Source organism: Sorex fumeus, unplaced genomic scaffold (assembly GCF_029834395.1).
Source record: "Sorex fumeus unplaced genomic scaffold, SorFum_2.1 ptg000047l, whole genome shotgun sequence".
Taxonomy (NCBI): Eukaryota; Metazoa; Chordata; class Mammalia; order Eulipotyphla; family Soricidae; genus Sorex; species Sorex fumeus.
Window position 1 is genome coordinate 6,117,205 of NW_026606104.1, and position 25,535 is coordinate 6,142,739.

General features: G+C 48.3%; 1 protein-coding gene across 1 annotated transcript; it reads right to left on the minus strand.

Moving 5' to 3' along the window:
- Positions 1–1,685: 1,685 nt before the first annotated feature.
- On the minus strand, positions 1,686–15,305 carry LOC130031431 (ETS translocation variant 3). Its single transcript, XM_056122779.1, has 5 exons — positions 15,201–15,305; positions 13,361–13,416; positions 12,549–12,786; positions 11,013–11,128; positions 1,686–4,181 (listed from the first exon to the last, which is right to left on the minus strand). Exons 2-5 carry the CDS (start codon positions 13,404–13,406, stop codon positions 3,031–3,033), a joined length of 1,551 nt encoding a protein of 516 aa, XP_055978754.1. The 5' UTR covers positions 13,407–13,416; positions 15,201–15,305; the 3' UTR covers positions 1,686–3,030.
- Positions 15,306–25,535: the final 10,230 nt, after the last annotated feature.

Genomic DNA, 25,535 nt, shown 5'->3' on the forward strand with positions numbered 1-25,535 from the left:
GCTTGAAGGGACTTGATGAATTGTTTATATTTCATTTCTAGCAATTCTACTAAAAACAAGACTCAGTAAGGCCGGAATCCCTAAAAAGTTCCTCCCCCCGCCCCCCAACTATTTTCCGATAGTCAAAGAAGCAACCTATGATGAACAAGCTCTTGGCTAACGAAACTTCTGTTTGCAAAGTTTTATACATTTGGCATAGCAAAATTGGAAAAACCAGGGAAGAGAATAAATCTAGTTTCATCCCCTTTCCTCATCTGCTGTTGAAGAATGACAAGATGTTTGCAGGTCTGAGTCTGTCCTAGGCAGGTGACAAGTACTGTCATGAAAGAGTTGGGGGGATACTACCTCCTACATCTGAGAAATGGCCTTATTACCCCCAGGCCCATGTACCAAGCAAGTCCAAGTACCCCTCTTCCTAAGGACCACCCCTGAACTACAGTCCTGGGGTGCAGTGCAAATCAGCCAACAATTTATACTGGTGGAATGGCAACCAGAGGAAATAGCTACACACTGAACTCCCCCCCCCCCCCCCCCTTGTGGTGCTGGGGATTGTACTCAGGTCTTATGCATGCAAGGCATGTGAATCACTGCTGAGCCACATCCCTGGCCCCAATATCCTAAAGCCCAAAACATTGCTTTCTGGAGTTCAACAGTTTTTGAGTGTGTTTTCTTCAAGTGTAAAAGCAGTGATTTTGTTCAGACAGAAGCAGCATCTAGGAATGAATTCTGGCACTTGGGTTCTAGGGGCTTACAAGTATGCATCATGGATTTTGCTCCCTCTCATTTTAAAGGCCTCTTGTTTCTATTCCTGAGTTCATACGATACTTGCCAGCTCCCCTCTTGTGGACAGAGGGAGGGGGGCCGGCCAGCCAGCCTCCCTGGTTAGATCAGGCAATGCCAAGCAGAGATTCCCTCTTCCACCTGCCCGGACTAGCTTTCTGATTCGAGGTAAGTTGAGGTGCTAGAGAAACTGACAAAAACACAACCAACTAAAGGCAGCCTGGTCAAGGCCTGAGATACAAGGGGCTCCCCTCATCCCATATCCAGGGAAAAACCAGTCACTTGTGGCATCTGAATCAAAATGACAGGGAGGACAATTGTCCCAAACAGTGAGACGAACTCAAGTCAGGTCACCTACTAACTCACCTACCTGCTCTAACCTCCCGAGTCCCTTTCTCATGTACACATTCCAAGGATCACTCTCCCTCCATGGGGAAAAAAAGACAACCCCGCAGTCAGACTTCTAAGGATACAGAGTCCATTCAGCTTCGGTGGATAGGAATTTCTCCGACACAGTATACCTGTGCCTGGCTCCTTGCCCCACAGATACGAATTTCTCTTCTCCCTGATGCCAGGCTGATCTGAACCAGACCTCCATGATGCCGGCTTCTTTCGGTGCCTTGTTAGGTACTTCCAAGCACTACTAGCTACACACACACACACACACACACACACATACATACATGCACACAGACATGGACAGGCGCATGCATACACGCACATATACGCGCGCGCGCGCACACACACACACACACTCTCTCTCTCTCTCACACACACACACAGCTGCAGCTTCTTTTTGCCCTACTCAGGCCACTTGCTTCATGTAAGACCAACACTTCCCTGCTGTTCCGAGGTTGACAGAAGGGCATTTCCCACAAGGAAATAACTCACTGTCTGTAAACTGCAGTCTATTGGAGGACAGTTGGTGGAGCATGAGGACGGGGTGGAGCATGAACACGGCAAATGGGCATAGTGAAGCTGGTAACCCCTCGACACAACACTTTTGACTCTCTCCTACCAGACTGCCTCCAGCCCACCTCTCTCTTCAGTCGAAATGAACATCCATCTGAATCCCCAGCTACCTTCCTTGCCCCCAGCTATCACCTGCTCGTCACTTCCACAGCTCTGCCTTTCTGCTACCCACCCCAGTAACAGTGAGAGGGGATGGCTAAAGCGCCACCTTCCAATGGACCCATGTTTCAACAATCCTGGAGTGTGGGAAAATGGCCCACACCCCTTTTCCAGGTGGCTGGTGTCGGACCCGTATCTTGTTAAAGTGTGTTCATCGTTAAGGCTTGACTTCAGAACAGCGGACAGACCAGACAGTGCAGAGACGGATTCCTGGCTCCCTCTTCAGACGACGTGATCACAGTCCCGCTTTGGTTTGGCTCCCCAAACACACAATGGAAAGGAAAAGTGAACATCATTTTTTTTTTTGTTCTTAAAGGCATTGGGTTACTTCCTTCTGCCCTTTTCTCTCTTCCCTGAATAAGAGTTTAGAACTCCTCATGGCTTCTTAATCGGTGAAAAGTCCCAGAAATTCTCAGTGGGGCTTCCTGGTCTCAGCCGCAGGCAGTCCCGACATCAGCTCTGTGCACCCTCCCTGGCAGTGTGCCACATCTCCTGAAACCAGGGGTTTTCAAAAAGGAAAGGGGCGTGGGGAGCCAAACAACAATAAAGTAAAACAAGGAGGAGAAAAAGAGAAAAAGGAACAACATCTAAATTGCCCCCACACCCAGCCAGTCTGAGATGATTAGTATCATGAAACACTGCAGGCTCAGTCTTCATGGCCTCTCGCCGCTCAGCCCGAGCACGCCCTTTCCCCTTTTGAGGTGAGGTCTCTGTCGGAGCCAGAGAAATTCATCAGAGCAAGAGAAATTCATCGATGGCTTTCCTTATATAAATACAATAGAAAGAAACCTGGAACCTGAACAATGGCGGGCCGATGAGCCTGGCCCCCTGGGAGTTTGTCAGAAGGGGGAGCTTCCACTGGGAACGGAGGCTCCGTCTCCTCTCCACTCACCCCCTGGCCGTAGCCTGCTCACCAGGAAAGTTAAGTGTGTTCATGTCCCACCTAATTTACAACAGAAGATGCCCCATCCCCTCCCTGAACATAAAAATATAAGTCTATGCCTCTAGAATGATCAAACCAACCTAACTCCCTCCCCCGCCCCCCACCCACCCGATCTCGCTACATAAATACACGGATGCGTTGGGTTCTAGTATGGACAGCGCCAAACCCTATGACTCTCAGGCATCTGCCGCTGCTGTGGCCAGGCCCCGGGCCCCTGGGCTGCTCCAGGGGAACTTGCCGCCGTTCTTGCTCAGCTCCCGGGCTTCGGGGTCGTCATTCCAGCGCCGCTTTAGGCGCAGCTTTGGGGGCATCAGGGCATCCTCCTTCTTCTCGGGGGCACTGGCCTCTCTGCCAGGCCTGTCCTCACTGTCTTCTGCCACTTCCAAGGGTTCTTCACTGGGGCTGCTCAGGGGCACGGCCGGCCAGACAGGAGGTACGGCCGGGCGGGCAAATACAGCGCCTTTCCCCTCCTCCCTGGTCCTGTGGGGCTCGGCGCCCGCGGCGCTTTCATCCTGGAGGCAGTCCTCCTTCTTGCTGGCACACTGCCGGGGGCTCTCGGCTTCCTTCTCGGGCGCTGGCTCCACCTTGATTCTCGGGGGCACAGGAGCCACAGGCGGGGTGGTGACGGCGGGGGCGGCCTCCTCGCTGCTCTCCACCCTCTCACGGTGCTTCCGCCCCACGGGCGGAGGCTGCAGCTTGATGGAGAACTGGGCTGACTCCTCAGGGTGCATTTGGCACTGCAGCGGGGGGACCATGAGTCCCGGGTAGCGGGGAAAGGTCCGGGGACTCAGGTGGTAGTTGAACACGGAGCAGGCTTGAGAATGCAGGTAGTGTTTCATTTCCTCCGGGTTGAAGGAGAAGCAACTGCTACTGGTGAAGGGGCTGAGGCCTGGGGACGGGCTATAGGAGAAGATGGGCGTCAGGGAGAGAGCTGGTGAGAGCGGGACGTTGAGGACCCCTCCTCGGCCAGGGACTGGAGACACGGCAAAGGGACTGTGGGGGTCAGGGTACATGCCGGGCCGACTGAACAGGGGAAGCATGATGTCAGGCTTGCGCTTCTGGGGGCCGATCCCTCCTCCGGCGACAGCACTCCGGGAGGACATGAGCTCCACGTTCTGGCGCCAGTCAGCGGCTGAGGTGTCCTCCAGCTCGGGCAGCTCTCCCTTTCTCTCACTGCCGTTCGCTGGCTCCTGGCCAGAAGTGCTCAAGGGGCCGGCAGAGAAATGGCCCAGCTGCACATCCCCGGTGGGGGAGTGGGTATCCAGAGGCGGGAAATGGAAGCGGGAAGAAGCCGTGGGCACTGGTGGTGCACTCTGGGGAACCACACCTGGGAGAAGGACAAAAGGCCACGTGAGACCACTTATTTATCAGAGCCCTTTTAGGCAAAGCAGAGATTAGAGCAGGAAAAGCAACATTCTGACTGGACGGATTCCCTCAACTTCCTGTATATCCCAGCTGTTTTCTCCAGCCTCTGGAGGACCACTACTGAAACAATCACGATGTGCTGATCAATATGCTGACAAAAATCTTAGGAGAGCAGGGACCAAAGATCACAACACATTTCAGGCAGTTTGGACAAGCAAATGATTAGTACATGCTCAATAAATATTAGTTCCATAAACAAAAACTTCTGCCTCTAGAACTCTACTATGAATATACCTTGACACCACTTGTTTCAATTCTCAATTTTGCAGTCTGTCATTGTTTTTTGGTATTGGTGTGACAACCTAATTGTACTCAGGGCTTACTCTTGGCTCTGAGCTCAGGGATCACTCTTGGCAGTACTGGGGGACCCCTGAGCTGGGATGCTGGTGATCAAAATTGGGTTGGCCATGAACAAGGCAAGTGCCCTACCCACTGTACTATCGAGTCTCCTTACTTTGGTAATTCTGGCCATTATCTATAATGCAAGCAAACCAAACCAAACCTGAAACAGGAAGTGCTACCCTGGGAAGCACTGCATCCAAATGCCCTGGAGACGTCACCCTCACACATTTGGAAATGAGTAAGATCATATTTGTTGGGAGAAGGTGTCTGCGTCACTTCCAGTGACGGGGAGGGGGGGAGTGGGTGGGGGGAGGGGGGCGGGCTACTCCTGATAACTTTGTGAATAATGGTGCGTGGGGTGGGAGATATGTGGTCTGGGGACTGAACCAGGGTTGGCAGCCTGCCAGGCAAAAGCTTAATACCTGTACTGTCTCGCTGGTCCCATACAACTGTATTTTAAGAACAAAAACACTTGAACAAAGCCCATGTGGGGGGCTCAGGGATGTGATAGCGCCCCCCCATTGTATGTGTGAGGTCTACGGTCCCTATTTGTGGTATGTGAACCTCTAGACATTGCAACAGTGGAAACAAGGTGGAGGAGGGGATATTGGTCAAGGAATGTTCTTAGCAATGATGAGATACTAACTCACACTAGTGAGAATGGCATATACCAAAAACAGTAGGAACAATCTGTGTTGGCGGGGATGTTGTGAAAAAGGAATTCTTATCCACTGCTGGTGGGAATGTTGTCAGGTACAACCCCTGTGGCGAATGGAGAGTTCTCAGTGAGCTTAAAATTGAATTGCCATATGACCCAGCAATCCCACTTCTGGCATCTATCCCCAGAACATAAAAACACTCTCTCAAAAGGACATATGAACACCATTATTCATTGCTGCACTCAGTACAGAAGCTATGGAATCAACCTAGGTGTCCAAAGAGATGAACGGATTATAATGATATGGTATATATGCACAATGGGATACTACTCAGCTCTAAGAAATGAAGTTATGCAATTTGCTGCAACAAGGTTGGAACTGGAAGATGGTATGTTGAGTGAAGGAAGTCAGAAGAAGAAAGATAAACACAGGATGATCTCACTTATCTGTGGAATACAGACTACTGGATGAGGAAATGTATTGTAGAAAAAAAGGGATGCTTAGATCTTCCTCGATCCCAGTGTTTATAGAGAGGAGACAGAGACAGAAGAACTCAAGGAGGAAAGAAGAGAACAAGAAGTAATGGGTTAACAGGAAATCAGGGCTTCAGTTATACCAGTGATACAAGGGAGGGGTAAAGCCATATACCCAAAAACCAGATTCATCAGAACTGAAAACATGAGATCTAAACTACAACCACTGAAACTTTGTAATGTGTCTGTGGAGTTGACAAGCAAGAGTGGAGTGGGGGTTGGGATGGGGAGGGAATCTGGAAACACTGGTGTTGAATTACTGTATTAACTATTAGTAACTTTTAAATCATGGTTCTTTAATTAAAAAAAATATATTTTAAAAAGGAATGTTCTTAGGTTTTTGATCAATGCTGCTATATAATCACTACTTCAAAGAGACTCAACTTGATCTCTCCCAATCTCTAGTCCTGCTAACTTTTTATTTATCTTTTTGGTGGTGCTGGGGACTAAGCCCAGACCTTCTATAAGCAAGGGAAAGGCAAATACTCTCCCAGGGAGTCCTAGGCCCAGCATCTAACACTTACTATAATGGTGAATATTTCCATTCTGCTTTCAATGTTTTTCAAGGACCTGAGAAGACTGGGAGGAAATTCAAGGCCCTCTCCCAGATCACTTGCTAAGACCTGAAAACATGCACTAGGGCTCACTAAACTATCAACACCAGAGACTCCCAACTCTCAACTTTCCCCAAAGGTCCTTCTGCTACAGTATAGCAAAGACACACCATGGGAGGCCTCAGGGGCCCTAGGGTTTCTGGGAGGTAGCAGTGGCTTCTAGAAGCCAGGCAGGCTCCTTATACTCCCCAAACAGAGATAAAGAGGAAAAAGTCAAGTAAGTGAAAGAAGGGTGATCTACAAAAATGTGACAAAAGGCACACAGGGCTTGGCATACTTAAGAACTATTTTCACAAGGTGTGTGTGTGGCGGGGGGTGGGGGGGTGGGGGGGGAGAGGGGGAGGCAGGGAGATAGCTCAGAGGTGGAAAGCATGAGCTTTGCCTGTGTATCCCAGGCCTAGTGCCTCCACTCTCCCGAGCATCATTGGAGGTGGCTCCCTGAACCAAAAACCGGTGGAAAAAGATCTGTCCCCACCAGCAGCCACATACTCCTGCTCTCATACAAGCCCCAGGGGACCTGGAGAGTCTTGGATCCTAGGCACAGATGACTGAGTGCCATCACTCCTGAGTCACATGCCCAAACGGGTGTCCATGGCCAACTGCTCGATGGACTACTTCCTTTTCCTAAAGTCACTTAATCAAACAATTAGGAAAAGCCTATTTTCCCCCGTGGATGACTCTCTTTTGTGTGAGAGAGAGTGTGTGTGTGTGTGTGTGTGTGTGTGTGTGAGAGAGAGAGAGAGAGAGAGAGAGAGAGAGAGGACTTCCTTTAAAAATAAAATCTGAGGGAAGTTGAGGGTATTGGGTCAAAAATCTATCAGCCTATTACTGATTGTTTTGGGTCCTGAATTTTGAACTTAGAATACATTTATTCAAAAGCGAAGCAAACAAACCACTTTTATGTGCTAAGAGCTGTTAATTAAAAAATAAACAATGAGTTTTTTTTAAAAAACTGGAGTAGAAGACCTTACTAAGGTAGCATGTTGTAAATCTGCAGAAAATAAAAGCATAAAAAAACATTTCCCAAATGTTAGACTTTCTAGGGAGTGAAGGCAGGTAAAACCTAGACGTAATGCTGGTGAGGCAGCATTCTGTGCCCTTAGTCACTGATTAACTGTAGTAGCACTACTTTAGTTTCCCTATTGAGAGAGCAAACCCGTGGTTTGTTAGGAAAAAAATTAATTCACTAATTTGAAAAAACAACTTTGAATAACACTGCTTTTACCATCATCATAGCATCAACATGCACTGGTAGAAAGACTTGAAAACCTGTGTTTGAATCTTACTTCTGGAACCTGTTTTTGATGTAGTCAAAACCAATGGGTCTTTGACCGCCCCCCTCTGGCAAAGTGGAATAAGGCCTTTTCCTAGGTTCAAGTCCTATTTTCAACTCCTACCAACTGTTGAGTTGTGTGACAGGCGGAACAGTTGCCTCATTAAGATAAAAACTAAAGTAGTTAGATCTTGGCTAACAGCCTGAGCACCAGGTGACACTTCCTGGGTGTGGTAGTGTCATGGGTGGTCATGGAAAAGGCCCTTGTACTCGGAGCCACATGCTGACGCTTACAGGGGTGAATGTCATGATGTCTGTAACTTAATCTCAAATGATTAAAAAAGATCACAAATGATTTATAAATAGAAAGAGATAAGTAAATGTGCAACAATGTTAATATTTAGCTAGATAGGATATGTGAGAGTTCACTCTATTTTCTGCAGGTTTCAAGTTTCCCAAAAGGTAGACTCACAAAACCCTGGTGGGGGTGGGGAGGCAGAGTGGCCTCTGGTCTACCCTGGAACTGCCTAGTCCACCGGGTGACCCTTTGGTCAGTGTGTTCTGTACAATTCCTATATACATTATATATACACATATATTTTCTGTTCTGGGCCACATCTAGCGGTGCTCAGAGGTTACTCCTGGCTCTGCACTCAGGAATCACTCCTGGAGAGCTCAGGGATGTTAGGGATCGAACCCAGGTCAGTCATACTACATCTCCAGTCACTCTTTTCAATATTTTTTATGCAAATCAACACTAAGATGCATTTAATAACATATCTTATTGGATGTTTCAATGAAGAAAGATGATACTGTTAAACAGTATGGAAGTATTCCGCCCTAAACTGGTAAAAATAAGCACAGTTGTGAGGGGAAGAGATAGCGTTCATTCACTTTACTTTCTCTTTATAAACCTCTGCATTTGGCTGCTATAGAAGCACATGTGTTCAAAAAAAAAAAAAACAGATTAAACTAGCCCAACTATCAACCACCATCTCAGACAAGGATCTCCCTGGCCCACAGACTTTTAGTCAGTGGGGCCCTAATTAAGGGATTTATCATACACCAGTAGGTTTTCAACTTCAACAATCTTGAGCATTTTAGCTCTCCTGAGAAACTGTGAAGTTCCTTAAAGGATAGAACACCCTCCCTCCCCCCATAATTTTTTTTTGGGGGGGAGGGTGGTGGTTTTTCAAGGCTTAATGTAATTTATTGAAATGAATTCTAATGCTAGGGAGGATTGCATGGATCTATTAATAAGGACCAAAATAACTCAGTATCTTAGAAATTATTTGCTGAAAATCTTACTCAACAAATAACTGTATTCAATTTATTTTAACCAATCTTTGATTTTGCCATCATCCTTAATCTTAGATTCTTTAAAATGTGAATCTTGAAACTTTACCAGGCAAATAGTGAGATTATTCACAACACTAAGCAAACGTCCCCAATTAAACAGATAATACAACATGGCTCAATAAACTTACATTCCTTTGTCATCATAAAAGATAACCTGGAACATTTGATCTCTGGGTAAAAGTTCTCTAAGAACTAATGACTTGGTTCTTTGGATTTAGCAGCATCCAGGATGTAAACAGCAGTGTTATTTTGTGGGTACTGTTTTGCTTTCCCAGTGACTTTCTGATTAGGATCTGGAGCTTAGTTAAGGATCAAGGTTGGTTAAATTGCCTTCAGGCAGAAGGAGGCAAGCTAGGCCACCATAGTTAAGTTTCCAGACCACAATTTTCAGAAGGCCCAGATTTCCTTCACCACCAAGAACTTATTTACCAGCCCCACCCCACCCCCAAGGGGTATGTGGAGCTCCACTCCAGGCTAAGTGGCTGAATTCCTGAGGTTTTCATAGATAAAATGGGTCGTCCAGGACAGAGGACAAGACCAATAAAGCCTTTGGGATGGAGGCGGAGGTACAGAAAATCAACATTCTTCAAAAACTGCTTTAAAAATCTGAGTCCCAATTCCTCTAGGCATACAGGGAGGGGCAAGAGTGAAAACTAGAGGAAATGAGATTCCAGGGGCTAGAACAGGTTTGATTTCCTAACGCCTCTCCCTCAGGCACAAGGAAAGAAAACAGGTTGTAATTAGAGAGACACATTCCAATACCACTTCATTTTTTTTTTTAAATGCATGCCCCAGGGACAGGAGGGAGTGTCTCCAGGAGCAGCGATGGAACTGTAATGATAGCGCAAACCAAACTGCCCTGACTTGTTGTGTAGTAATTACACATCTGCAGTGGATCTCAGCAAGGCTACATTCTCTCAGCCACACCCCCGCTCTAATTTTTCAGGTTTCTTCCAACATTTCCTGAAGTTGCAACAGGACAGAGTCACAAATCTCTTCTTCGCCTTAACACACAAAACTATAGAGACACTGTACTAATGAACTGATCAGTAACTATTTAAATACGATCTATTATCTGAGGCCAGGGGTATGAACCCTTAGAAGAACACAAAACCAGTATTAAAAAAAGTAAATAAAAGAACCTGTCAGAGGCCGACTTTGCTTTCTGGATAAAGAGAACCTCCAGAAAGATCTAAAACATCCAGGAAAATAGGAAGCTGTTACCCAGGGTGGGGCGGGAAGAATGGGGGCACTGGGGGATAGAAGGGCCAAGTCACCCTGGGCTGAGTCTGGCTCTCAGCTGCTGGTGCAGATCAAAGACGCTGCTTTTTCACTGCAACATATAAACCTCCCTTTTTGTGATGAGGATGCTGTGGTTTCGATGACATTCACTTGATAAGAGAGAGCTTGTAGTTTCATAGAAAATCGGAAGTGTTTGTAGAAAAGGTTTGCTTCTGTGAAAGACACTGGGCAGGGCACTGAAACTCTTAGGTCTTGAATTTAAAAGTTCAATCTAAACACAAGGAACATCGTTCCTACAGAAGACAGTAAGACTGCAAGCAAAAAGGGAACCAAACATACACAGATGGAACAAACCTCACAATGGTTGGCACAGTGCCTATCATACCCTACACTGCAAAACTTGGAAAACCTTCCAGAATAGTAAGGCAATCCAAGGAACCACCGGTACTTGAATGTTGGTACAACCCCTGCACACACTAAGTTTTGACTTGGGGTTTAAAATTTATTTTGGAGGCCATACCAGGCAATACCGAGGGGCTGATCCCCACCTTAAGAGTGCCCGCCGGTGCTGGGTGGGGTCAGTGCTGGAGAGCAAACCCAGATACACCAGCCTGCAGAGCAGGAGCTCCAGCAGCCCTTCCAGCTACTTTCCCGGTCCAACCATTCTTTTTCACTCAAAAGACTGTCCACTGAGTAAAGGTTGCATCTTACCACTTGACCGAATGTTTATGAATGGGTAGTTGGGCATCACCAGCTTGTTGAAATTAAACTTGTAAGTGAATCTTTTTCCTTTTGTTTTATGAAGGATCCTCTTGTTGTAATAGTATCTATAAAAATAGGAATGTAGGTCAAATTACTTTCTAGATATGGCCAGGCTTTGACTAACTTAGGTAACCAGTAAATGCAACACTTCTTGCTTGTAGTCAGAAGATCCCCAACTTACTTGGCCTACCATCCCTTTTGGGGAGAGGGGAAAATCAGCCAGTGTACCCCCAACTCCTAAAATTTATCTTCTTTAGACAATAAACAGAAGGCACCCTCCCTCTATGCAGGGGTGTGGAAGTGCCTACTCAGGTAAACACAATTAACTCTTAAGTCCCCACTATCCTTCTTCAGCAACCTTGCCCGAGGTTAAGTTAGGGTTAGGGCTGGGGGGGGGGGGGGGGGGGCTGACTTTTCCCATGATACCTTCCAACCACATTTTAGTCCTTGGCTCACAGTCTCATCTTTTGCTCCTTAGCACCTATCCTAGCTAGCACCACTTCTCTGTGACTCTACGTTTTCAATTCTTTTCCACTCGTTTCCTCCCTGTTCCACAAAGTCTGGTGGAAAGATTAGATGGCATTTCTTGGCTTTGCTGAAGTGGGGGCAGACAGGTTTCTGGAAAGACTGGACCTGGTCAGTGTGAAAGCCTAGGTCTAAAGCATAGAGCAAGGATTGGAGAGGTGTCTCCGTCAAACCAGGCTACATGCTGACTTGGAAGAGAGAAGCTAGCTTGGCCTGTGTCATGCTCAGGGGGACCATGAGAGGCCCCAGCAAAGCGACTTCATGGTTTTTCTCTTCTGGGCCACCATGAATCCAAGAAAGAAGGGGCACTTCCACTGACCTGGAACTTGCAGCCCTTAAATCTAGCCAGCAGCACAGCCTAGAAACTGCTTTTTGGCCCCTTGAGGGGCTAAGGGACTATGAAATGAAGTGATTGACGGGGGGAAAGATAACCTGCAGAGATTTCACGTGACCAGGTTTGGACATTTTGGAGCCATATATGGACTGACCACCAAGCCTGCAGACTTGATTGGTTCTACACAGCACACCAACCTCCTGTGTTCGCCTCACTCTTTCTAGTTTCTTCCAGGAGTGCCGAAAGGGGAGCAAGTCTAATATTATTTCCAACAGGGAAGTCTCAACTAATCCTCTGGATTAGAGAATGAGCTCCGATCTGTGTTTCACCATACACTCCCGCCCACCACGGAGCAGAATCGGCTGTCTGTCAGGATCCAGTGCCAGCCTCGTTGGAATTCCCTCCTACATATAACCAAAGATATGCCTTTTCTCCTCCGGGGCCTGTGCTACTCGGATTAAACAGCTCTTCTCCACCCACTTTCAAGCTACACATTATTCACGAAGCTAGTATAGTCTCTGATCACCTGATACCTTAAAAAAAAAAAAAAAACCCTGACATTCATCAAACCGCTTAGTCTCCTTCTAAGCTGTTAACACCGCGGATATGGGAATCCTTTCCCTCACCTGAGGGCCCGGCTCAGCTTGTCATAATTCATCTGTGGTTTGCACTTCCTGCGGCCCCAAAGGCGCGCCACCTCGTCTGGGTCCTTGATGACGAACTCCCCGTACTCTCCCTGCTGCCAGGCGATGACATGGCGGAACTCTTCCTTCTGCAGCAGCTCCAGGATGAAGTGCCACAGCTGGATCTGCCGGGAGCCCGGGGACGACTCTGTTTTATAGGCCCAGTCCGGGAACTGATACCCTTCAATGCAGAGAAGGAAAGAGCAAGACAGTGAGAGTTGAGACACATACCCCTCACATTCCCGGGCTCGGGATCTCTCGAATGCTGTGCAAACATGCCAACAACACCCTTTCAGTCCTTTGGGTCTAACCACAACAGGTGAGAGAAACGCACCGGCAAGGCACTGATCTTTGCGGTGATTGTTAAATGTGAGAGTCAGAGAGCACTACCTGGCTGTCCTTCACTTTTACCCTTATTCTGGTTTTGGAAATCACACACCTACTTTTGAGGGTGCACAAAAGTTCCCAAGGGAATGAATAGGAAAGTGGGGCCAATGATTGAGGAAAACTCAGATGGAAAGCTGTGACGCCCAAGGCTGATGTTGTGTCTCTAGCAGGAAAGCTGACGCCATGGATGAGGGTGTGGTTAACAGGTTAAATATACACAGGAAATGAGCCCTCAACTGTGAGACCAGTATCCACCCGGTCAAGAGGTGTCAGGTGTGGCCTGGCATTTGTGAACAGAGTCCAGGTGGGGAGAAAGGCCCTGCGGAGGGGAAACCCAGGCACACCAGAGAGGATCAACTGGGGCTCACCTCCACCTCCTTCTGGCTTTTCCACGATGCTACAGCCTGCTTTCATTTTCACCCTCCTGTGAGAGAGACAAGTCACATTAATGACATTAAGGTGTGATTTGTTTGTTCTCCTCCTTCTCCCTTCTCGCCTTCTCCCAAACTTCCTTTTTGCATCTTAGCCTCCTTATGTAACTCTCTGTCTTTCACACATGTCACCTCCAAACTGCTAATCCCCAAGTCATCAAATGATGGTCCTCAGGTCATCTGCCTCAAAGGCTGCAATTATCTTTCACCTGACTTTAAGCCACAAAGTGTAAACACTGTCTTTAATATTTGCCTTCTTCCTCCTGACCAGCCCTTCAAATAAGAAAAGGGAAGGGGACAGTGAGACAGGTTCTAAAAATGCAGCCAAAACAAGTCCGCCAGTTTGTCTTCCATTACTAGACAAGCCCCGCGGCCAAGATATACAAGCCCGTGTTCTCCCAGTTTTGGAAAGAATGGGGAATAAAGAAAAAAAATCTGATTGCCATTCAAGGATGAACATCTAATCTTGTTTCCTTTCACGGGACTGTGAGATGGGAGAAGGAAAAGCATTCCCCACTGAATACCTGGGATACAGATAGGAAGTACACACACACTGGGGCTGTCACTCTAGCAAGAGCCACAATTCTGCCGCAGAAAACCTTTTCTGTTTATCCCTTTCTCAGGAAGAAAAGGTCGAGGGGGGAGGGGGCATTCTGAGAATCTTCAGCTCAGGCGGTGGAGGGATGCTTGCTGGGGTCTGATTCATCCCCTCCAGATTCACAATCCTTCCACAAACGTACTGTTCCCAGCAGCAAGCAGCCTTGTCAGTGGATCCTTCGGGAAAAGGGAGGGAAGGGAAGTGGAGGGATGGAAGAAACTGGCAGAGGAGACGCAGGCGGGAGGGGGCAGAGCACCCCCCCCCCCCTCCCCCAGGGAGGCCGCTAGGCTCTAAGCACCCACATTAGCAGGAGCCTGGAGGGAATGCAGGTCTCCACGGTGGGGGTGGGGGGAGTAAAAAAAAAATCCTTAATCTTGGAAATCTCTCCCACCCCAAGATCCCTCTGGCTCCTTTGAACTTCAGCGGGCGAGTTTCGGTCTACAAAGAGAGCAGAGACCGAGGAGGAGGAGGAGCTCGGTACCCCAGGAGGAGGAAAACAGACAGAGAGGGTTCTCACACACACACAAACACAACACACACCGCCGTACATAATAACAAACCCCGGAGCCGAGTGGCAGCTTCCTCCGGCGCCCGCTCCCATCTCGGTGACAATGAGGGAGGAAAAGCACTCATTTCCCACCCCCACCGCAGGAAGCTTCCCCCCGGCCCCCTCGCTTCTCCGGCGCATCCGACGGCCGGGCTGTCCCGGGCCCGCAGTGCCCTTCACGGGCTCGCGCCGGGGTCCCAGCCCCGCGGCACACGCACCGCCCGCCCGGGAGGGTCCCTGCCGGCGGCCGGGCGCGCGCGCCGAGGACCGTCCATCCTCCACACGCGGCTTCTCCGCCCCGGCCCGGCGCTCGCTCGCTCACTCGCTCGCCCGCGCTCGGATGACGACCATTCCCGCGGCTCCCCGGCAGCCACGCCGGTCCCGGCCCGCCGCAGCCGCCTGTCAGCCGCCCCGCTCGGGGCTCCGCGGAGCCGCCGCACCCACGCCGCCCGGGTCCCCCCCGGCGCCCCGCACAGCCGGCTCGCCTCCCTCCCCGCCCCCCGCGCAGGCCCTGCCGGCAGGGTGCGGAGCCCGCGGGCGGCCCCGAGCCCCCGGGACGCCGACTCCGCCGAGACGCCGGGGTCGCACCGGGCAGCCCCGGCGGCGGCGGCGGCCAGGCCGAGGGCGCTCACCTCTCCCCGGCGCGGTCGCTCGTCGGTCCCGTCTCCTCCGCGGCGTCGCCGGCTCCTCCTCATCCACCCGAGCAGGAAGTGACCTCCGCGGCTGCTGTCGTCACTTCCGCGCCAGCCCGCGGGCGGGGGCGCAGGCGGCGCCCTGCCGCGGGGAACCTCGCCGGGCGGCCGGCCTCACGCGCGCACTTCCGCCCACACACCCGGACACTTCCGCCCACACACGCGCACACTTCCGCCCGCACGCCGCCCGGGTGCACCGCCTACGTCATGCTGAGGGCGCACGTACAGCGCCCTGTGCGGGGCATCTGCGTCGAGCGTCTCCGCTGCTACCCAGGGATCCCCCGCCTGGTCCGCTCCTCCAGAGGAGGGACCCTGGGACAAGGCCCCGGTTTCCCGCAGGACGTCCTCGGACCTCCGGAGCCCGAAGCTGTTCTTGCTCCTCGGAGAAACGGTCCCGCACGTCCGCCTGCTGGCGGTCCAGCGCACCCGTGCCGGGCTTTGGGAAGCTTGCGACCCGATCTGCCCGCTGTCAGCGCGCTGCGTTCTTGCCTTATTTGGATCGCAGCAGCTGGCCCGCCCCAGTCATTCAGTGCACCCCCTTTTTCTCGTTTGCGTACTATTTGTTCCTGTTATTCAATGACACGTATCTTTTTTTTGGGGGGGGTGCGATTTTGGGGTCCCCGATGGTGCTCAGGGCTCACTCTGGTGATGCTTTGGAAACCTTTCGTCGTGCCAGGGATGGAACCTGGGCCTGCCCCGTGCAAGGCAATGGAGGGTCTTATCCCTGCATTATCTCTTGGGTCTCAATGACTCATCTTGCGCAAAGCATTTTGTTTTTAATTAGTATAAGTAAAGTAAAGGCCCTCCCGTTGATCATCGATTTGCTCGAGGGGGCCCAGTAACGTCTCCATTGGAGACTTTGTTGTTACTGTGTTTGGCATATCGAGTACCTCACCCGGCGCTTGCCAGGCTCTGCCATGCGGGCGAGATACTCTTGGTAGCTTGCCGGGCTCTCCGAGAGGGGCGGAGGTATCGAACTCGGGTCACAGCGGTAGGGCATTTGCCTTGCACGCAGCCAACATGGCCGACCCCGAGTTCGATTCCTCTGCCCCTCTCGGAGAGCCTGGCAAGCTACCGAGAGTATTGGATATGCCAGACACAGTAACAACAAAGTCTCCAATGGAGACGTTACTGGGCCCGCTCGAGCAAATCGATGATCAACGGGAGGGCCTTTACTTTGTTTTTAATTAAATCACGATTAATAGGTAAGAATCTCAATGAGTTCCAGTTTGTCACACCCCTTAAGTCAGGAATTTTCAAGACTGCTGTCATTCCCGAGGCAGTAGAAAGGGGTCAGGGGTTATTAGTAAAAGCGAAATCAAGTAGGATGAATAAAGTTACTCCAGAAGTGAAGATGTTATCGGATTTGGGGCGAAGGAATACACCTCGGGTCAGCTCTTCATCTAGCTAAATTGTTTCTTAAAGCCTGGGGCAAGCTGGAACATTAAAAAGATGGCAGGTAGCTTTGGGTACAATTGGAGGTGCTTTCTCTTTGTTTGCTTAAGGTATTTCCAGAGGTACTGCTTGAATGATTCTTTTTCCTAAAAAAGGAGGCAGGAGGTGAAATAAATTTGGGAACCAGTGCCTTGTTTTTAGGGGTTAACCATGTAGCTGTATTAAATGTGTTAATACGTGACTAGAACAGAGAAGGGGATATTGTATATGTGGGAGATGAGCAAATATTGGCACCAGTAATAATTATAATGCTCATTATAAAAATCCTTAATTTCTCACACCACCCACGCCACTCTTTGTCATTGTTTCAATTCAAAACCAAGGCGATCAAGAATTAGCAGCTTCAGAAAGTCAAAATTCACCACTCTCAGGCTCCTACCAGCAACTCATCTCCAAGGACTTTTACAAAGACCCAAAAACTCGAGAATAGGGAATCTTTATTTCTTATTCACCCTAGACTCCTAGTGGCTCTCTGCTGCTGTTTCTCTAATTAGGGTCACAAAGGATGACTTGAGTAAACACAATTAACAGAGATAAACAGGTCTCTACCTGGCTGGCCTCTGAATTGAAATATTAAGAAATGTTTATATGTTAGTTGAGCTCAACAGAATTTTTATATTGAGAATAATCACTCGTCTGAAACTCAGCAGGTGAATTCGGGTTTGATAGAGCAACCTGGAAATTCCCTAACCATTAGGGTTCTGGGTTAGTGAGCTTTGCTCTCCTGCTGGTGTAGAATCTGGGGACACTGGGATGACTTGGGACTTCTTACCAAGGTCCCTATCCACTTTCTCCTTCACCATGGCACAAGCTGCCTTCTTTGTCCACTGCAGGCTAGCTTTCACAACTTGCTGCTTCTCTTTTGTTTCTGAAATAAGGAGCATGAGCATTCTAAAAGCATGGGGGTGGAACACTCAGACACAGTCTAGGAGTCAAGACAGGTCGTAATCGCTCTTGAACTTCCACTTATTCAAAGTCATCTTTGTCTCTGGACACTGCCATGTACCTGCCCCGCTTCCCACCCATCTTTATAGTTCTCTGTGCTGATGAGGACAAGTATCTGTTCTAGATCTCACAATCTCAACTCTACTTACCGAGCAAAGTAACTATTCCACTACTTCTTAAATTTAAAAAGGAGAGAAAGGGGCTGGAGAGATAGCACAGCGGGTAGGGCGTTTGCCTTGTACGCGGCCGACCCGGGTTCGATTCCCAGCATCCCATATGGTCCCCTGAGCACCGCCAGGAGTAACTCCTGAGTGCAGAGCCAGGAGTAACCCCTGTGCATCGCCAGGTGTGATCCAAAAAGCAAAAAAAAAAAAAAAAAGGAGAGAAAAGGGGCCAGAGAGATAGTACAGCACATAATGTGCTTGCCCTGGTTCAATCCCAAGAACCCCATAGGGCTAGCCGGGCACCACCAGGTGTGATTCCTGAGTGCAGAGCCAGGAATAAGCCCTGAGTGCTGCTAGGTGTGGCCTCCAAACAGACAAAACAATAGCGAAAAGAACTTATAAAATTATTTTTTCTTCCACAAGCCCCTCTCTAGATGTATGTGTTTCTTCTTTCATTTTCTCTTGTTTATTGTCTCTATTTTAAATCTTGCACTTAAGAGTTTCACTATGACACCTCCCCAACCTTACAAGGGACATAAATGCCTTTCTCACTGCTCCTGTAGGTCACTGGTGGATCCACTGGAGTAGGTGGCCTCCAAGGTCACATGTGTTTCTGTTAGTCTGCTTTCTAGATTGCAGACCCTCAGATCTGGAAGCACAGTTAGTGGAGCCCATGGTGTCCTGAGCATGAATGTATCATGGTTTAAAATGCCTGGTGATGGGGTATGGTGCCGCCAGCAGGTTAATCTGTACCTGTGAGGCGAGTGCATCAGGAACCTGATGGCGCCTTCAGACTTCCAGATACCCCGAAATTGCTGCTGTGCCTTTGACCAGATCCCAAAAACTTGGGGCAAAGTTTACCAAGAAAGTAAAAGGCCAAAAGTTAGGTATGTGGGAAGCACACCCACAAACCACCTCCCGCTCAGCTATATAATTGGAGGCATGGCTTCTCTGGTTCCTGATCGAATTGCTTAATGGCCATGATCCCAGAGACTCAGAAACAAATCTCGAAACCCAGCGGCTTTTGGCAGAAAATGTGTCCGGACCCCACAGTAGGTTACTGTCGTCGGGCCACCCCAGGGAGGAAAGGGTGTTGTCCCTCCGCCTGCTTCCTCCTGGTGGCTCGGTGGCCGTCATCCTCCAGAGGCCATTGGACAGTCAGGTTTGGGCCCGCAGTGATGAGACATTTTGGTCCTCACGGGATGGGGATGGAGCCTGTCCTGTCCTGTCCTCCCCACCCCAATGAGACCCCAAGTCATGGCCCATGAACAGCCTCTCTGGCTCCTGATCAAGCTGCTTAACGGCCATGATCCCAGAGACTCAGAAACAAATCTCGAAACCCAGTGGCTTTTGGCAGAATTGTGTCCGGACCCTGCAGTAGGTTACTGTCGCTGGGCCACCCCAGGGGGGGAAAGGGTGCTGTCCCTTGCCTGCTCCCACTAGGTGGCTCGGTGACTGCCATCCTCCAGAGATGGTTGGACAGTCAGGCTTGGGCCTGCAGTGACGAGACATGCAAGGGCCTCATGGGATGGGGGTGGAGCCCGTCCTGTCCTCCCCACCCCAACAAGACCCCAAGTCATCACCCACGAACGGCCTTTCTGGCTCTTGATCAAGCTGCTTAACGGCCATGATCCCAGAGACTCAGGAGCAAATCTCGGAACCCAGCAAGTTTTGGTAGAAATCCCTCCAGATTTAATTGTTAAAATTTCGGAATTTCAAAATTGCACGGCCACTACTGCAGCCACGTGACATCATATGTTAGTCATAACCAGCAATAGAAAACAAATTGTCCACTGTTGCCTTTTCAGCAGACCTGAGTGTTGGGGTAAAATCTCAAATAATAATGGTGGGTCTGGTGTCAAAATATTGAATGTGATCAAAGTAGAGAGAGAGTAATGTGGAAATCATCTGCCCCACAGATAGGGGGAGGGTGAGGGATGGGGGTATACTGTGGTTGTTGGGGGTGGAGAATGGGCACTGGTGAAGGTACGGGTGTTTCATTGTATGACCGAGACTTAGACCTGAAAGCTTTGTAACTGTTCTCACAGTGATTCAAAAAATAAAATGATAAAAAATTAAAAAAAAAAGCCTCGTGATAATTTCCTTCTCTGTTAATTTAAGGGTTGATATGCTGCAGAAACTAGACTCTCCCACCAACCCTGACCCCCTCCCCCCCAGCCCTGCCCTCTCTCTGGGTCTCCCAGTTAAAAGGTCATTTTTTGCCTCCAAATTACATCTTCACCCAACTGGGATTCAGGATACCTGGTTTTCAGTTGTGCTTCTGCCGTTTGCCAACTGAAGAGTGGCTAAATGTCTCTGAGTTTGGGCCTCCTCATCTGTAAAAGAGGACTCTGTTGGTGTCCTTGATGAGGCCTTGGTGAGGGCAGAGTCTAATAATGACATGGAGGGCCTATAAACTAGGAAACCTTTTACAGAGGTTAGAATCATGATTGCTCTTGCTGCCAGCTTTAGCCACGTACTGTTTTTGGTATCAAGACCTCAAACTTGGGGTTGGAGAGATAGTATAGAGGCTAAGGCACTTGCCTTGCCCTTGGCCCACCTAGGATTTTTTTCCTTTTAACTCTAATTTTCATATGCATTATATATATTATTAAATCATCATGAAATACACAGTTACAAAGTTGTTCATGATTGGGTTTCTACCATACAATGTTCCAACACCTGTTCCTTCACCAGTGTACATTTCCCACCACTAATGTCCCTAGTTTCTGTTCTTTGATCCCCCTACCCCCAGTCTGCCTTTATGGCAGGCACTTCCCCCCCCCCCCTCTGTCTCTCTCTTCTCTCTCCCTCTCTCTCTTTCCCTTAGGGCATTATGGTTCACAGTACAGGTACTGAAAGGTTATCATGTATATCCCATTACATACTTTGAACATTCCATTCTTGTCCAGAGTGGTCATTTCCAATTAGTACTGCCATAGTGGCTCCTTCTCTAACCTAACTGCACTCTCTCCCGAAGTTGTGGCCAGTTTTCAATTGTGGACCAGTCCTCATGTCCCTTATTTCTACTGTCTTAGGGTAATAATCTCATACTATGCTTTTTATGTCCCGAAAATGAATGCAGTCATTCTATGTCTGTCCCTGTTCTTCTAACTCATTTCACCCAGTATGATAAGCTCCATGTCAATACATTTATAAGCAAATTTCATGATTTCATTTTTCTTGGTGGCTACATATTTCATTGTGTAGATGTACCATAGTTTCTTTAACCAGTCATCTGTCCTCAGGCACTCGGGTTGTTTCCAGATTCTGGCCATTGTGGACAGTGCTGCAATAAATATAGAAGTGCAGATGGCTTTTCTGCCATGTGTTTTTTGGTCACAAGGGTATATTCCCACAAGTGGTATTGCTGGGTTATATAGAAGCTCAATTTGTAGTTTTTTGAGGAATGCCAATATTGTTTTCTAAAAAGTCTGAACCAGTCAGAATTCCCAATCAGCAATGATTTAAGAGTCCCTTTCTCCTCACTTCCATGCCAGCACTAGTTGTTCTTGTTCTTTTTTGATGTGTGCCAGTCTCTGTGGACCCACCTAGGTTTAACTCCTAGCATCCTAATTGATTTCCTGAGCCCTGTCAGGAGTAATCCCTGAGTGTAGCTAGGTGTGTCTCCAAAATAAAACAAAACAATTAAACAAAAAAAATTACTCAAACTTGATAGCTGTTGTCAACCAATTTCACAAGTGTTGAGTTGAGTAGATTTAATGTTTTAACTTTCTGTAGGAACTCAATGGAAAATAATTTTGCCTTGAGAATTAGGACCTTTTGGTTTCTCCTTCTTTTTACTCAGTTGCCTCAATGTCTGTACTCATAAAATGATCATAATGAGAACTTCCAGGAAGGAAAATACTGGATACTAAAACACTGTATGTGTTGGTGGAGCCAAAGATGAGGCAAGGGATGTGGTTTAAGTGAGAGGGCACTTGCCTAACATGTGTAAAGCCCTGAGTTTGATTGCCAGCATTGCAAGTCCCCCCATGCATTGCCAAGTATAATCCTGGTGGTCCTGAAAGTAGCTCCAGGTCTCCTACAGAGCTGGATATGACCACCCCCCCCCAAGGCTGAACATATCCATGAAAATAATGTATTTCCATGCTTTGTGGCTTAGTTTGCCCTTCTGAAGATACATTATTCTGAGATGGACTTTTACTAAATCTTATTTGCATCTAACCACATTGGGCTCAAGTAGATCATAAGATTGTGTGTTTTGCTTTATTTTTCCCTATCAACCCAAGGTGGTTGTGAGGATAGAGGAGTTAATGTCAGTAATGTGCCTGGGGATCCCCAGATTAAAGGTTAAATGAGTCCAAAGCAGAAGTAATTTTGCCCCAAGTCCTAGCTCAGCTGGAAGGAGCAGAGGGCCTGACTGTTTATTTGCAGAGAGCCGGGGACTCAAGGACTGTCCCGGATTCCACGTCCATCAGAGTCCACAAATACCCCTTCCTCTCATTTCCCTTTTTCAGTCTTGGTTCCCCCATCTCACATTAGCTGACCCAGTGGAGAGGCAGAGAAACATCATGAAGGAACAGAATGGGAGAACAGGACTCACAGGAGGAAATGGCCTCTCAAGCTATTTTTGAAAATATTTTCCTGGTACCTTTGAACAGGGCTTCTTAAACTTTCCCACTCTCACCAAAGAACTGCATGACAGGCGAGAACTGTCAGAAACTCCTTGAATTTGTTACATGGTTGGTTTTGAATTAAATTTTGATGGTTGAGCAGTCAGAGACCTTTTATAGTTGCCAATGTTTTTTGTGACACCCCCCACTCCCCCCCACATAGGGTCACCACCTTGTTTAAGAAACTTTAGGACTGGCCAAAGAAATAGTACATGGGGGAAAAAGCAAGTCTTATTTATGGTTGACTCAGGTTGGATCCCCAGCATCCTGTATGGCTCCCTGAGCTCTGGCAGGAGTAAACCCTGGGCATAGAGCCAAGAGTAAGCCCTGAGCACCTCTGGGTGTGGTCCACAAACAAACAACAACAAGAAACTTCGAAGAAAGTTTCTCCTAACTAAAAATTGAAGACCAGAATCTAAATTTCTGAAGACTCACTTCTTCCAGGAAGCTGGTCAGGTTGATTATTCCTGGTCTTAACCTATTGAGGATGTTGTTTTTCAAGGATCTTATGAAATTTTTACCTGCGTTTTTTCAGTTGGAGGGGTAATTCGGATTTTTTGGGTCACATCCAGTTCAGTGCTGGGAGGCTGCTCCTGGGGAGTGCTTGGGGGCCCAGATGATTCTGGTGATTGAATGCAGGGTTCCTGCATGCTAACCATGTGCTTCAGTTCTTTGAGGCATCTCCTGGACTTGTCCCCCTTTTTGTTGTTTTTCTGGGTCACACCCAGCGACACTCAGGGATTACTCATGGCTATGCACTTAAGAATTACTCCTGGTGATGCTTGGGGATCGAACCCAGGTCAGCTGCATGCATGGCAAGTGCTTGTACTGTACTACCTTTGTACATGCTGAACTATCTCTCCAGCCCAAGGATTCCCCACTTTTACTAGATCTGAAGCCTTGACTGGTTGCCCACCTAACCCTTTGCTGTCTTGTATTTGGTCACTGTTCTTATCCGTTTTTTGCTGCCTTCTCTTTATGACTGTCCACCTCATACATTATCCAAGAGGGCAGAGACTGTCTATCTAACCTCATTATATAATGGCCATAAAAATTCTCATAAAAATGATAAGTACTGCAATAGAGACTTGGAGATCATAGTCTAACAATGCCAGTAAGAGTTTTAGGGAACCAAGCGGACTTTTTAATTACCTTAAGACTATCTTAGAAAAGCTTTTCTTTAATGCCTTTTTCCTTTCCCCCCCCTTTTTAAAACTTGTATTTCTTTCTTTTTTTTTTTTTTTTGGCTTTTTCAGTCACACCCAGCAATGCTTGAGGATTACTCCTGGCTCTGCACTCAGGAATTACTTTTGGCAGTGCTGGGGAACCATATGAAATGTCAGAAATCGAACCTGGGTCAGCTGCATGCAAGGCAAAAGCCCTCCCTGCTGTACTGTCACTCCAGCCCCTAACTAACTTGTATTTCTAATCCTGTAGAATCTTAGAGATGTCGGGACCAGAGAGTTCATATGGAATTTGGACACTTGCCTTTTATGTAGCTGACCCCAATTTGATCCCTGACATGGCATAAAGACCCCCAGCACTTCCAGGAATGATTCCCAAATGCAGAGCCAGGAGTAAGCCCTGAGAACTGCCAGGTGTGTTCCCAGAATACAAATAAGCTAAGAAAGAGAGATGAGATGATGTTAGAGGTCATCTGTCCCACTCTCTATCTAGGTTGCTAAGTGTACAAACCTCTCTCTGAGCCCTCACAATGATGAGGTGCTCAATGCTTTGCCTAGTACCTAGTCACTTAGTCATTTCATTGTAAAATATATTGGACCTACAAAAGTGCACTTGAAAATCTATGTGAATCAGTTGACAAACAATAAGGAAAGGACCTAAGTGCTTCCCATTCAGGTAAAGACTAGAACTGACCATACCCCAGAAGAATTCTTTTGTTTCTTGACTTTATCCGAGAACCTTGGTGGTAGTGCAAATGGTCTCCCAAACCCTGCCAAGAGTGATCCCTGAACATAGAGCTAGGAGTAATCCTTGAGCACCATAGGGTGAGGGCCCCAAAACAAAACAAAGAAAAACAAACTTCATAGTTGTAGGACGCTTTTCCTTTTATGGAACCTATATGTTTTCAGTGGACACATCTGTCCTTGGCTCTTTCTTTTAGTAGGTGGGGGTGGCCACACCCAGCTGTGCTCAGGGCTTATTCCTGGCTCTCTGGTGGGTTTAGGGGACCATATGGGGTGTCAAATCAGAACCCACTACGTGCAAGGCAATTACCTTACCCACTGAACAATCTTCTGGCTGTTCCTCGCCGGGGCCCGTTGGAGGGGAGTGGGTTGAGCTTTCCTCCCCGCCCCGACCAGGGCTCCGGCAGCCGAAGACCTCCAGGACCATCCACCACCATGCTGAGACCACTCTCCGCACACCTGAAGGTACTGGCAGAGGAACAAATCCACGCGGGTTCCGGGGCTGAGATCTCCCAGCCTACTCGGATTGGAGTCGAGCATCCTCCACCCAGATCCTCCAAATTCCAGTAGGCGGGGGTCACACCCACCACCTGGCCCCCTGGTGCCGTGTAATCCCATCAACGGCCAAGACTCAGAGACTATAAAATTCAGCTCCCGGAACCGCGCGGCCGCAAATGCGGCCGCGCGACATCTTATCAGAACATCTTTTATGACATCTTATTATCTCATTCCTACTTTGGACAAACTTGCAGGCTATCGAAAGTAGCCTGCCCACAGGGCAGAGTCTGGCAAACTCCCCGTGGCGTACCAAATATGCCAAATACCCGTAACAATGATGGGTCTCATTCTCCTAAAGAGCTTTGAATATAATCTCAAGGTTAGGATGAAAGAGACGTTACTGGGGCCTGCTCGAGGCAATCGATGAATAACAGGATGATGAAATGAAAAATGAAATGAAACTGAACAATCTTCTAGTCTTTCCCCACTCCCATTAGTTCTGGGCAGTGGAGTTCTGCAGAAAATTTTGTTGTTGTTGTTTGGTTTGGGGTGACATTTGACTGTGCTTAGGGCTTACTCTAGGTTGTGCTTAGGGATCACTCCTGGCAGTGCTTGGAGGACCATACGTGGTGTGTGGAATTCAGCTCG